The 15,668-nt window shown below is 30.3% G+C and overlaps 1 protein-coding gene across 1 annotated transcript; it reads left to right on the plus strand.

Moving 5' to 3' along the window:
• The first annotated feature begins 12,429 nt into the window (after positions 1-12,429).
• On the plus strand, positions 12,430-15,365 carry LOC149541117 (alpha carbonic anhydrase 7-like). Its single transcript, XM_089799824.1, has 7 exons — positions 12,430-12,658; positions 12,783-12,913; positions 13,022-13,128; positions 13,230-13,341; positions 14,632-14,796; positions 14,895-14,948; positions 15,147-15,365. Exons 1-7 carry the CDS (start codon positions 12,607-12,609, stop codon positions 15,246-15,248), a joined length of 723 nt encoding a protein of 240 aa, XP_089655950.1. The 5' UTR covers positions 12,430-12,606; the 3' UTR covers positions 15,249-15,365.
• The last annotated feature ends 303 nt before the right edge of the window (positions 15,366-15,668 follow it).

Consider the following 15,668-nt stretch of genomic DNA (forward strand, 5'->3'; position numbering starts at 1 on the left):
GTTTACTGTGAGTACTTTGTATATAGACGGGATTGCCATGGATATCAATTGGCATAGCCTGCGAATTACTCTCATCCTCCAGAGTGATGTCCTGCAGTTCTATTTGCCCACCCTGCATTGGTGGATGAGCATTATAGTCCTTTGACTGATAGCCCATTGTAGTAAGAGGATCCCTTGTACTTTGGTTTGAAAAAATTTCACAAGCTTGATCGTGATGGAGAGACAAATTCCTGTCATGAGAAGAGATATCAGAAAACTCTTGTGTAGAACTATCATCATGTCCTGTGTTCCCAGGAGTGGAAGAAGATGAAAATTTTGGAAATAGTACAGAGGTGGGACTATATGAAATAGTGTTAGAAACTATTTGTGGATTCAATCCAACATTCCTTTGTGCAGCGATTGGCACAAATTCTTTTTCAAACATTTCCTAAGAATTTAATGCTGGAAAGGTTTTCTCATTGAAGACAACGTCTCTGCTTCTAATAATCTTCTTATCAGTTAAGCTCCAAAGCCTGAAGCCAAACTGATCCTCTCCATAGCCAACGAATATGCAAGACTCAGATTTAGGATCTAGCTTGCTTCTTTTTTCTTTGGGCACATGTGCAAAAGCCTGACAACCAAAAACTTTAAGATGAGAGTAAGAAACTCTTCTACCTTGCCATTCCTCTTCCAGAATTCTGAAGTTCAACCTTGAAGAAGGACTCCGATTAATGAGATAGACGGCTGTATTACATGCCTCAGCCCAGAATTCTCTTCCCAATCCTGCATTAGAAAGCATACACCGAGCTTTCTCCATTATTGTCCTATTGAGTCTTTCCGCTGCCCCATTTTCTTGAGGGGTATAGGGCACAACTTTCACCCTACGAATACCATTATCTGCACAATAATTGTCGAACTCCAGCGAACAAAACTCACCTCCATTATCCATTTTTAAACATTTGATCTTATGGCCCCTTTGGTTTTCAACAAGAGCTTTGAAAACTTTAAATTTAGAAAAGACTTCAGATTTATTTGCCATCATATATATCCATACTTTCCTAGTACAGTCATCAAGGAATGTAACAAAATTTTTTGAACCTCCTAAAGAGCTTACCTCAACCGGACCAAAGACATCCGAGTGTACAAGTTCCAATGGTTTCTCCTTGAGATCATGTCCATCTTTCAAGAAGCTAACCCGCTTTTGCTTTCCATAAAGGCAATGTTCACAAAATTCCAAATTTGCTGATTGGAGACCCGGTAGTTGATCCCTTTTGAGCATTATCTCAAAGCCCTTTTTGCTCATGTGGCCTAATCTTTGATGCCAAAATGTTGCATCGCTGCCCATGACTGTCATAGCAGCCCCTATTTCAGTAGGCTTCTCAAGAAGATAAAGATTACCAACTTTGTTTCCCTTGGCAATTAATATCGAACCCTTGGTAACTTTCCAAGTATCTGGAGATAAGAATGGATAATATCCTTGGGCAAAGAGCTGACTAACCGAAATTAGATTTCGCTTTAATTTGGGAACATGGCGAACATCTTTTAACAACCATTTCCCTCCATTTTCTAGCGGTAACAAAATGTCACCTTTTCCAACTATTTCGCAGGATTTGTTGTCTCCAAGAAATACCTCTCCAAATTGACCACCATGGTAGTTTGTGAAACAATCCGTACATGAAGTAGCATGGAAAGAAGCTCCGGAATCTATCACCCAAGAATCTAATTTTGTATCACTTGTAGAAAGAACTAAAGCACATTCATCTTTCTCATAGGTTGTATTTGCTTCCATGTTTCTCACATTTTCTTGTGCTTTCTTGTAAGCCCAAAAATTTCTCTTTGTGTGGCCAGGCTTACCACAAAACTAGCATTCACCATTCCTACCTCTTGACCTTGAACGATTGGGTGACTTTGATCTTCGCTGATAGTAATTATTATTTCCTCTATGATGGCTTCTTCCTCTTCTCTCAGTGCTGACCATAATGAGAGCATCACCGGATGAGGAGTCTTTGTTACTCCTTCTCATGTCTTCACTTAATAAAGTGGCAACAACTTCATCATAGGCCAGCTTTGACTTCGTAGAGCTTGAAGTACTTACAGCTGTAACTACGGGATCCCAACTATCAGGTAAAGAACATAACAAGATGATTGCTTTGGATTCGTCATCTTGAGTCATACCAACCGAGCTTGCTTGACATAATAGGGTGTTCAAATGATTTATATGATTTGACATTGCAATCCCTTCCTTCATTTTCAGTTTGTAGAGTTTCTTCATAATGAAGATTTTGTTTGCAGCCGACGCCGTTTGATACATATTCTGAAGTTTGTCCCAAACATCTTTTGTTGACGTCTCATTTGAGACATTGAACAAGACATTTTTCGCTAGTGAGAGAAAAATGGATGCCATCGCCTTGTCATCCATCTTTTGCCAATCTTCATCAGTCATTGTAGACGGTTTCTTAGACTTTCCTTTGATTGCGAGAGCCAAGTCTTGCTTAACCAGCAAGGAACGCATCTGCACTTTCCACAGGCTGTAATTCTTGCCTGTAAATTTCTCTATTTTCAAATCCTCCATCTTTTCGAAAAATTCAACACTGATTTTCCAACCTGCACACCTCGTGCTCTGATACCAATTGAAAGGATTAAATAGAGAATGAAAATGTTGCAATAAGAAGAAATACACAACACCAGATTTATCATGGTTCACCACAATAGTGGCTACGTCCAGACTGCAGAGTATTGAATTAATAAGAAAAAGTTAAGTTACAAATGAGCAGGAGCAGCATATAAAAGGGCTCCAATAATATTACAAATGAAGAGTCTTTGGAAACCAAGAGACTCGATTATTGGAGGGAAAAGAAGACTTGACTGTTGGCCTTCACAATATCAACACATCATTCATGGCGGCAACGGATCACAAGATACATCTTTTGTCCTTCTCAAACAATTTCAAGCCTACCTACAATAGAGGAAAATCCATTTTTGTCTGAACCAATTCTCATGTTGAAGCTTTGAATCAACAAGGGTGAGGTTTAACCCATGTATTTGTTGATTTCAATTCCGTAGAACTCAAAATATATTTCAGGACTCTGTAAAGGCCAAGTTTCAATATTTTTCTTTCGAAGAATAAAATAAAGATTTCCTATTTGACATTTATATGCTAGGCGTAGCATTCAGCTATCTGAATTTTCCTCTTCTCAAATTTGAACAAATTTCCCCTTCATCCATTGCATCTGATACTCTTCAAAACTTTTTTCATAAAATTCTTATACATGAATTCTATACTTAGAATATTTTCTCTACTCTGACTATTTTCTAATATTATGCATGTACTTTCTAACTGTTTTCTCTACTCTGACTATTTTCTAATATTATAAATGTGCTTTCTCACTGTAAGGTTTTGTACAAAGGAGATTGTCATATGAAGTAATTAAGCCAGATCTAGCTCCAAGAAACATTTTGTTGAGCATGCTTCAAAAAGATTTGCTATATATTGAGGTTCTTTTACCTCAATAGTTTTGTTTTAGCACTACACCATTGGGTATATTACTATTATCAATTGAGATGCATAAATTAAACTTTTAAATTCTTAAAATCTTCTTTAAAAAGAAGAAGAAATGGATACACTAAAAAAGCTATGTGTCCTTTAGGGTTCTTAGCAAGACCTTATACCTCTCACTATTTTTTAAATGTGAATGCTAAAAACTTGAAAGAAAAATGAAGCGGACAAGAGACACAAAGCGTCATAGTTCCTACCATATGTTTGATAGTTGTATTGTTGTGACACAAAGTAAGCGGTTGATATTAATAAGAGAGTTTTTAAGTTGAAAGAGTGAGAAATGCATTAAAACATCATTGGTTTGTTGTCATATGTTTTTTATATTCTTTTTTATTTGAGATATTGAGCTCTTATGAGGCATACATCAAAATTTGAATTGAACACTATATTCACATTTTTATAAATGTTGAAGGTAGACAAAATGCTAGAAAAACTACTTAACAACATGTTTTAACAATTAAAATTATAATGCATCATATGAAATACTTTTGCATTAGTATACATTCGAAAATAAAGAATGGAGATAAAGTCTAAACAAATTATATATTAATGTGCCTTTAATTCAAATGGATTAATATGATAATCATGGGTATTATATATCTTGGTCATACTATCACTATTTACATTAAAGCAATTGGCTCTAAATTAATTTGTATTGTGGGCTTTAACCAAGAGGTCATAACAATTAACAATAATATTAGAAATTTAATTGTACATTAAATCTTAGAAAAAAGAACATTGTTTAAAATAAATAAAACATATTAAAAAAGGTAAATAGTGAACTTATAGTTATTTTAAAATTAAGAATTTTTAATAATTGATAAATATTTTCATTTTTTATATTTTAAAAATGCATATTGTCCAATCTTAAAATAATTTTATAATTAAATTTAAAAAATTATATTCATATATCTAATTATCATTATACTGCACAATTAATATAGTTGTTAATATTAGAGAGAATTAAGAAATTGATGATTATACACTTTTTAAAAAGTATAAATATTTATGTCATGTTAAGAAATATTTAAAAATAAATCTATCTTTTAAATTAAGTCATAATATTTTTTCTCCTAGGTAAATCAAGAGTGAAATATTTATTAGTATTTTAAAAGTATAATTTTAAAATCAACATTTTATTAGACAAAAAAAATGAAACCTCCAATATTTTACAATAGATTTATTAAATAAAATTTAAAAATTTAACACTACAAATATTTGTATTATTATTAAACTTCTTAATGATTCAAATAATTTAAAGTAATCCAACTTATATTGTTCTTTGGTATGTATGCTTATATGAAAAAGAAAATTGAAAAAGTAAAATCAACTAATATTTAAACTACTTTGGATCACATTGTTTCCCTCTTGAATTGCTTGTTAACTTTTTTTTATAGTTTATCAATCTTATTATTCGATAAGAACAACTTTAATATTAAATGTATAAGAAAGATTGAAAATCTTTAAATATATTAAATTTGCATAATAATAATGAACTTAAATAGATGTGTCTAAAATAAAGTTGGAATTAGCAATCTAAGTTGATCACAAATCAATTAGTCTCCTAAACAAAGACATTGAGCTAATGGGGTACACTTTAACTTAAGACAATAAAACAAAAACAACTGATTTGTTTGAAACAAATTGTGTCTAAGGGTAAAGTTAACAAGAGTGAATGTGTGGACATGTAAACAATTATTTTTCTTGGGAAATATTTTTGACATAAGCTAGAGTGCACAACACTTGCTTTCTGATTTTTGACTTAAAATAGAATATATTCTATTGTTATTATTTATATCTAAATCCTTTAAAATTTTAAGTTGAATTGAATTATACAAAATACAAGAAAATATGAAAAAAATCTTATAATCAATTTAATTTATCGAAAACCAAATATATTTCAAGTCAGAATTTGTAAGATGGCAAAGAAAGCCATATGGACTAAAACATTAGTACAATATATAAAAAACCAAGCAGTTTCCATGTTCAATTGACATTGGGATTTATACATGGCATGATACTAATCATGTTGGCTGTTTGTACCTATAAGTAGCATTTCTAGTTGTAGAATATTCAATTTTTTATAATGATTTTTTGAAATTTGGCCATCTCACTACCTTTATTTAACCTCTTTGCCTATTTGTTTTGCATATGTAGGGAGCATCTAGACAATACCTATCACTTAAATATGAAGGCTGGAGTGAAGGCTTTTGCATCATGTTTTCTTGTTTGGATTTTGACTATTTTTTACAGAGGTCTAAAGGACATATATGAAGTGCCCCATTAAATATACCTACTTAGAACCATAAGACATCTGCAATCAACTCATGAACACAATTAACTTTTGGCTATTTGGATAGGTAAAAATATTTACCATAGAAGACATCATGTATTTTCAAATAAACTCTATATTTTGTTAATTGGTTACATTATTTTGTTAATAGCTATTTTATTTTGTAAGAACTTATAGGCTTTATTTGGGGTGTACGAACAAGGCCAGAAGGGAAAACAAAATTGATGAAGTAACCAATAGCATATTTCCCAAGCTATTTCAATTGCTCTAATGGGTAGAGTGATATAGAGAAAAGTGAAGGATATTTATGAAGGGGGGAGAAAAAGAGGGGAGTGAGTGAAAAAGAGAGAAACAAGAGATAAATAGATAGATAGATAGATAGATCAAAGATAAATGGAGAACATTGAATATAAATAAATAATTTAATAAATATATAAAAACATGGTTAGGATGGTAGATAGAAAATTGTGGGTCAAAAAAGACATGTCGATATAGAAATAGAGAGCGATCCAATAATAAGCTCCATATAATCATTTGGTATATATTTGACTATCAACGTAACTCTTGCATCCCTCAAAGATGCAAGTGCTAGACTTTATATAAACATGTTATTTATTTTTCATGACTAAAACAAAACTATTAGCACTGTAGATGGTATAATCTTGCAAGCAAGGAAAGTTTAAGTACACAAAGGCGGATAAATTGTTTGATGCATTGCTGGAGTAAGTTTAAGTAGTATAACATATTTTTATTACATAAAATTCATTAGCATGAAATGAATATTTGGATATTGTACATATGTTACTGAGGAGACTTCCACACATTGTATTACCATAATATTTAACCAATGAAAGAGGTTTGTTATCATTTCAAAATTTTCATTTATAAATTAAGAATTACTATAGACATTTAAAAAATTGAACAAAAATACTATGTTTGAGTAATTAAAAATTATGTTTTGTGAGGTTTTCACACCATAGCCCCATCACAAATAGGGACCTCCTCTATTTCTCTTGGTCTTGTCCTTTTGGCTTTAAGTCTTGGTAGTTTTGGGCTCATGCCTCTAAGGTTCCCCTCTTTCGAATGAGAATTAGTAAAATTGGTCATGTCTAAAAAATGTTGTCCACGTGGCTCTTAGAATAGAAACAATTCGCTTGTCTAAGAATTAAATGTGTTGACATACTTACTATTTTTAGTAAATTTCACTACCTCCCAGATTGACCTTATTTTGACTTTGCAACAACTTCCTATTTGTAGAAATCCTATTTTATTTTTAGTATATTTCATGACCACTCAAATTGATCTTATTTTGACTTTGGGACAACTTACTATTTTTAGAAAGTCTACATTTGGCAAGTCTATTTTGGAAACAAGTGAGCTATGGTTGATAAAGAGACAAAAGGGTATATTTTTCTATATCCAAAAGAATGAGAAAGCAAGGTAGAAAATCAAAAATTCATTAAGTCTGGAATCACCATTGAAATATCCAAAAGTGGAAAAGCATGAAAACATCGAGAAAAATGGTTGTTGTGAAATTCTTCTATCATGGATGAAATCCATGATCACTCAAAAAGTCTCACCTTGGAAAAAAATGGTTGGTGTACAATTATTCTATCATGGATAAAATCCATTATCACTCAAAAAATCTCACCTTGGGAAAAATAGTTGATGCAGAATTCTTCTATCATAGACAAAATCCATGAACACTCAAAAAATTTTGCCTTGGAGAAAAATTGTTGTTGCAGAATTCTTCCATCATGGATAAAATCCATGATCACTCAAAGAATTCTACCTTGGAGAAAAATGGTTGTGCAAAATTCTTCCATCATGGAAAAAATCCATGGCCACTCAATGAATCTTGCCTTGGATAAAATGGTTGTTAAGGAATTCTTCCTTCATGGATAAAATGCATGACCACTAAAAATTTTCACCAACTAAAAAACTACAAATCTTGAAAAAAATGATAAGTGTTTGAAATTTGTCCTTCATGGAAGAAAATATAGCTAAGTGTTGGAAATTCCTCCTTCGTGCAAGGAAAAATGGCTAAGTATTTCAAAATTTCTCCTTCATGGAAGAGAAAACAACTAAGTATTGGAAATTTCTCCTTCGTGGAAAGAAAAATGACTAAGTATTGGAAACTTATCCTCCATGGAAGAAAAAATGGCTACGTGTTTGAAAATTTCTCCTTCATGGAAGAAAAAATGGTGAAGTGTTGGAAATTAATCCTTCATGGAAGAAAAATTGACTAAGTGTTGGAAATTTCTCTTCATGGAAGAAAAAATGGCTAAGTGTTTGAAATCTTCTCCTTTGTGGAAGAAAATATGACTAAGTGTTGGAAAATTTCTCCTCCATATTTCAAATTTCACCCCCTTAAAGGGTGCACCCACGATTGAAGAAATGATTGATGATGATAAAAGAAAAAGAGGTAAATTCTTTGAAAGCATAAGAAAAGGCATAATATAGTAAATTCAAAGCATTACAAGAGAAAGGAGGAGAAAGCTCTAGCTTTAGAAATTCAAGAAAGAGGCTCAGGTCCCAAATTATAGTCCCAGCATTAAAGACATCTGAGTATTGATTGATTGATTCCTAGGTATTCAAATTTCAAGGATCAAATTTCAAATCCTAAAATTCAAGAACATGGTGAAGGAATTTCAATATGAGGAAATTCTCTAGTGACATAATCACCAGAAAGGGATTCTAATCCATTTTAGTGAGTTAAATTTCAAAGATGGTACATGGAAGATGGAAATTTTTAAGGAGAGATTTTCAGAAAAGTTAGCCAAAGTTCAATCTTAGTTACAAAATTACATAGTGGGAAAGGACTTGAACTTACATGATCTCCATCATAATTTCGTGGCCCCTAGTTATTTTTACTAATGAGTTAAGGTGTCCAAGTCAAACTTTTATGCATTCAAGGAATGAAATCAATAATAATCTATTCAAGGAAGATTAGGCATTTATCAAGAAATGGACATGCATTGTGAAAGTTTATTGTACCCCACCCTCTTGTTGTACAAGCATGGATAGTGGGCATTTATTACTCACTATAGTAGTGGATTCCTTATTGCATTAATGTAGATTTCTTGTCTTTGCCCTAACCTTAATTAGGGTTGATGTGGCACGATCTAGGTCATCAGTGGTTGGGATAATTTGGGTCATCTATTGCAATTGAGGACCTATATAAAGGCCTCATTTCTCATTTGAAAAGGGGGAGAATTTTTTGAGATTGTTGCTATGAGCTACTGAGATGATAGACTTTTTGTTGAAGCATGGTGAATACTTGATGTGTCTTGGTGCTTGTTTTTTCTCTTAAATTCCCTCACTTAGATTAAGTCTAGTTTAGTTGAAGTGTTGTGATTACAATGGAGAATGTGATGGTGTATTGATGGATTCCATTGGTTCATACTTTTGATGTTTTAGTGATTCTAAATCATTGTTAAAAGTTAGCCTGAACCTCTTTCATACATATGTTAAATAACTTCTATCATTCATATAGATTTTTCTTTATGATGGTGTATGTGGTGGTATGAAAGTCTTTGGCATAACCCTTGAAGATTGAACTAACTCACACGTAAATGCAGTATAACTTCGCAAAGCAGAGCTTGGTAAATTAAGGAATTTTTTCATCATAGTACCATCTATTGTCATCAACACACTTAGGAATAGAATAGAACCCCTAAGCCCTATTGTATTTTACTTCCACATCTTTTGTGAAAATCCAAAAAAGTACTTCATTGCCAAACCTTTAGATAGCTCTCACATCTAGTATGGCTTGAAATAAATATAAGTAAAAATACGTAAGACCCCTTGTTAGCATCAAAAAATCAAATCAACCACTAAGCTTATCCATAGTTAAGTCCTGATGTTGAAGCAACCTTAGAGTCATCGTATGATCTTCTTTCAATCTTAGCATACACGAGACTTTGTTCAAGAGAGGATAAGATATTTTGATATTTTGTTCTACTGTTTGGTGAGTCATAAAACACACATCAACATTATTAAAAATAAAATAGCTAACCAAAAACAATATTTTTGCACAACAGTACAATGCAAGAGAGTATGTCGTGGGCATTTTAGTAAATACAAAGCGGAGCAAACCATATCCTATGGTCGTCGACTTAGAAATATTGCGTGCTACTTTCTAAGTTTTCTATATTAAGATAATAATAAATAGTTTATAAGACCAATACATATTTGTAATGAAGGGAAAGTAGTAGTAATCTATCATGATAGAGGATAGATATTTATTTGTTTATATTTTAACCCATTTAACATATATTATGAGTGGCGGATGAGGGTTTCTTTACATCATAGTTTATCTTTGATTTTATGGTTACTTTTTTATTAAATACTTTCTATTTAAATATATGGGATTCTAATATATATGACTTAAATTTTATATTATTTAATGTGTAATATTATTATAATTATGTTCTATTATCATATTATTAATATAATAATTTAGAAATGATAATATTTTTTTAAAAGGCTATTTAATTATTTAGATTAATTATATAGTCTAAATATATAATATACAATATTTAACAAAATTTTGATTTTAATTTTTAATTTAGTGAGGTCATATATGTGAGTGTGGAATTAATCAAAGAGAAGGAAGAAGCAAAATCTGTGTGGGAAACAATGTTGATGCATGGGGGATGTCATAATGTTAGATGAATGAGAATGCAGTGAAATAGATAAATGTATAATCAAATAATGAGAATGTATAAATAAATGTAGTGGATTATAGAATGAACAAAGATTTGAACAAGAATGACACTTTTAGCCTAAGAATCAAGTCTTAGTATGGTGATATTTAAGTCCCTCCTAGAACTAGTCATTAAATTTTTTGTATTCTATGTGTTGGAATTAATCATTTTTTAAATTTGATTTGGTGAACTTGTTTACCTCTTATATTGGCCCAATAGATTTTAAAACTAATACTTTTTAAGATTGATTTTTTATTAAGTTAATGTGATTCATTAATGTTTAGTAATTTTTTTAATGTAAGGGCCTTGATTTAGATTTTTAGATTTTAATATTGTATTTTCTTATAATATATTTTTTATTGTTCAAAAATACTAAAATAAAAAAAGTTATGTATATTATATAATTGTTTAAGAAATATTAGGCAAGAGCCTACAACACAATGGTAAATTGTGAGCCAGGCCTTGGGTTTGAATCTACCTGTGCTTAATAAAATGTTTAAGAAATATTATTGTTATGAAAATATTACTTGTTTCATATTATAATTTATTTATAATATATCAATAATTATATTTATAAATAATTTTACCAATGTATCTTACTAGATATAATTGTGTGCTCATCACCCTCAAAACTTGTGTTCTATGAGAACTTAATAAGTAAAGAAAAAATTTTACTGTGTAATTTTTTTATCTTATATGTCTATAAAATAAATCCTGTATAGAAATTGTATGGTGTTTCTATGTGGCATATAAAATTATATAATAATATATCATAAAATTAAATCCATATTGTCCATGGATTTTTGGTCTATTGATTAAGTTGAAAGGTTCTTAAAGAACCCACTTTAGATCAAGTCTTTAGTAGCTAAAAAATTCTATAGATAATCTCCATTAAAAAATGAACCAACATTAAATTGATTATAATTTTTGAATACTATTTTAATTTGAAGTACATATTATAATGGGATAACTAATTTTTTTAATTTAAATTAACTATTTTTCTTTTATTCTATAATTTTTATTATTATATTTCTACTTTTAAAATCATCATACCTTAACCAAAAAGAATAGACGAACAAATAAAAATTAAAAAAATATCATCATATAGATTGAACAATGAACTTGTTGAAACAAAATCGTATATCTCTTTTTCTACGGGCAAGAGATGTCTACGTTCAAGCGTTCCCTGTATTCTTGGTCCTCGGCTATAAACACGCTCTGAAAACTGTAATAAAATTTTAGAAAATAAGATTTGATGATGGAAAGATGAATTAATCAAATGCCAATTTCTTATGTGTGATCCATTCGTCATAGCCATCAACCATTACTCTAAATTTCAATTTACTATCCATTCTGATTTGCAGTTGCAAATGAATCAAAATGGTAAACCAACTTCTTAATCAAAGTAGGTGATGGATGGTTTCACATGTTCGCTATTGCTTGGTGATCATCAACGTCCAAATCAAAGTAGTTCATCGATTATTTCACAAGCAGACATTATAAATAAAAATAAAAATAAAAATCACAATGGTTAAGCCTAATGCGTAAATCAATCCATTCATCCATCTCAATAATGTTCTTCAAAGTTTCTCTCATATATCCTTAAATATTAAGTTATTAGCTTAAAAGACAGATCGGACAGAATGTAGCTGAGTTTTGGTGAAATGTGTTTTCTGGCTCAAACCCACATTTTGCTATATTTTTAACCATTGACAAGTATGGTGAAAACCAAGTATTAACATTGATGTTGGCAAAATATACCATCTTTAACAAACAATCCTTATTATACAAGCATAATCTGAGTTATGAAAACAAATGAAAACATCAAATCAAAAATATAATTAGTCATATAAATATAGGTATCCAAAATAATCCTGGGCTACTTTTTTTTTAACTACAATTAAACTATAAAACTAATGTCTCTAAGCTTTATGTTTACACTGTGTATGAATGAAGACTAGAGCACTAGACTTCACACAATTAGGGTTTATAAATACACAACATATGATTGCATAAGATACCATTCAAGATCGTCGGATTAATTGGAATTTGCAAGGCTAATTAGTAGGATGGAAAGAATTGTGTTTATTTTGGCCCTCACTGGATTGCTATTGGTCCAAGGTATCAAAAGTCATATTCATTGTTTATTTTCTTTTCTTTTTTCCTCAAATCTTTTTTGTTTAGAAGTGGATGAATTTTCTTTTCTTTCGTTTTTTTTAATGTTTTTACTATGGGCAATTTGTAGGAGAAATGGAGCAACAATCTCCCATCGATATACAAACTTTTGATACTCAATTGAATCCAAATCTTGGGGAATTGAAGATGGAATATTCGGCTGCAAGTGCAACAATGAGGAACACAGGCCATGCAATTCAGGTTACTAATAATTATACCTATCTCTAGAACTGACTTGTTGGCCTATATTAATTAATAAATAAATAAATAGAGAATGTTGTAAAAATATATTGATTAAATGGACTGCAGGTAGAATGGTCTGGAGATGCAGGCAAGGTTGAAATAGGAGGTGTGGAATACAGATTAAAGCAGTGTCATTGGCATCACCCATCAGAGCACACTATAAATGGCGAAGCGTAGTATCTTATACCTTGATGCATTGTGTCTTTCTAGTCACTATAATAATAGATAATGAGGATTTTTCTACTTATGGTATGAATTTGGGTGTGATGTTCAGGTATGATTTAGAATTGCACATGGTCCATCTATCAGATGATGGTATGATTGCAGTCGTTGGCATCTTCTATCAAATTTCCGATGATGATGAGTCTGATGACTTTCTCACAATGGTAGTATTGTCTCTCTATTCTTGTATTATTTTGTATATAATTGTATGGATCACTCTTAAATATCACATATTAAGAAAAGAGTTAAGGTCCAAAAAAGTATGTTAATTTTGACTATATAACATTTTATTTAATAGCTCGAGAAATACATCACTGTACAATTGTTTTAAAATTGAGTCTACCATATTAATTCTTTTAGTTTTGTTTAAATGAGATGGAAGAATATGTTAAACTAGTAGCATTATCTGATTTCTTTTTCACTATAACTTCCTAAATAATTCCTTCTCATTGCAAATTGTTTTTTTAGATAACTATAAGTTTTTTTTAAACCATGAATATTTTGTATTTTGAATTGTATTTTGTAATTCATGTGTAAAACAAGAATTGATATTTTTTTGGAAAGCTTGGAACCAATACACATTAAGTCACAAGTTCCTTTTTACAAACCATTTATTAAATAAGTTCTATTTTTTTTTCAAGAGATCAAAATTCTTGTAGCTGTACTTATATTACATTCTTATACATTAATATTGGACAACATCTAAATGGAAAACTAAAACATATTTCTTACCAAAGGTTGGGAGACTGTATTTTTTCTAAACTTACTTTATATATTTTAGTTTTAGTTTGTTGGACAGTCACTATCTGAATATTGTGTTATTCATTTCTTAATCAATATAAATTATTCTAGAAAAATGTATGTACTTGAAACCATGTTCTTCATTGCAACCTACTTGTGAAACAAGTACGTACTATATTTTTTTTTTGAAAGATACAAATGCATATGCATGAAACCAATCAAACTATTATTCTCTATTGCACAATCAATGTCACCCAGTTGCCTTCTTACCAAATGTTTTGATCATTTCCTTGTTCTAAACTACATGTACTAAAATATCTACTTCACATACCATATCAGACTAAGTTCACTTTAAAGAAAATAAATCATAATCTATCACAAGTATTTAAATCCTTGTATGTGTATCCTATACCAAACTCTGTATATACATTTTTATTATAAATTTAATTGCACAATCAGCACTAACTAATTGCCTTCTTGCCACATATTTCTAAAATTTCCACTGAAATAATCATTTAATAGTCCAACAAGTGAACAAACTGGTTTAAACCACTTCACCAAACTGCACTTGACTTGTAGCTATCACATTTTCTTTAAGGTTTATAGAATAGATTTTGTGTAGAATAACATTCTAAATAATCAAATTGTTTTAAGTCTTAATGGGTTTAACTGGAAATATTAAATGTATAATTGATTTCATCTGATGTTCACAGCTTGAGGGGGCCATTGGCAATATTGATAATGAAACAGAGATAAATTTGGATGTAGTAGATCCCAACATGATTGGAATTGAAAGTGATGCAGCATATTATCGATACAATGGATCCCTCACCACTGAACCATTCACAGAAGGAGTCATTTGGACTATAATCGAAGGAGTAATTTATCTTTTAATTATTACCTACAAATTAATAGGTTATTAATTTTCTATATCTAAACATAAGTTCTTTTATTACAATTTTTTTAACTCATGCAGGAAAAGGAAGTTAGCTCTGCACAAGTCCAAAGTTTGGTAAATGCATTACACGGGGTAAATTATTTGTTTATTTGTATATTATATTATATTTTTATTATGATTTTATCAATATCTTAAAAGTTAACTGTCAATTATTTTAATATTAATAATAAAACTTAAGTTTTCTTACAGAAGTTGGAAAACGAAACTTTAAAATGGAATGCTTGTAATTTTTTTTTGAACTAACTAAAAAACATTAGTGTTGCATAACAGGACAACGCAAGAGAGGTGCAACCAGTAAACGATAGAGTTGTTGAAGAGTATTATGGAAATGATGAAGACGTCTCAGAAGCATTCAAAGCATGGTCATCTTAGAAATATTTCTAGGTTTGCTATCCTAAGATAATAATAAATGATTTTCAAAACTATTACATCTATGTAAGGAAGGGCTAATCTGCCATTATGGGTGACAGTTATATTTATTTGTTCATATTTTAGGTGTTGGATGTGTGCTACTTTATGTTAAGAATTTCTATTTGAACGTTGCAGTTGTCTTTTAAACTAATCTTTTTAATAATTGAAAATATCGAAGGGTTTTTATAATATGTCTAATTTAAATTAATTTGTATAACTGCTAAACATTAGATTGGCTAAATTGTTTATTAAATGTATTGTTAAATAAAAGAATATAATTTAAAATATAACTTATTTTTGCCCTTTAAAGAGTAGATCAATTTAGTACATTTATGGGAGATGCTGAGGGTTTACATGTGGTGGTTGTTGAGGGTCAACATT

Source organism: Cupressus sempervirens, chromosome 9, assembly GCF_028749045.1.
Source record: "Cupressus sempervirens isolate cs-2001-9-10 chromosome 9, ASM2874904v1, whole genome shotgun sequence".
NCBI classification, from domain to species: domain Eukaryota; kingdom Viridiplantae; phylum Streptophyta; class Pinopsida; order Cupressales; family Cupressaceae; genus Cupressus; species Cupressus sempervirens.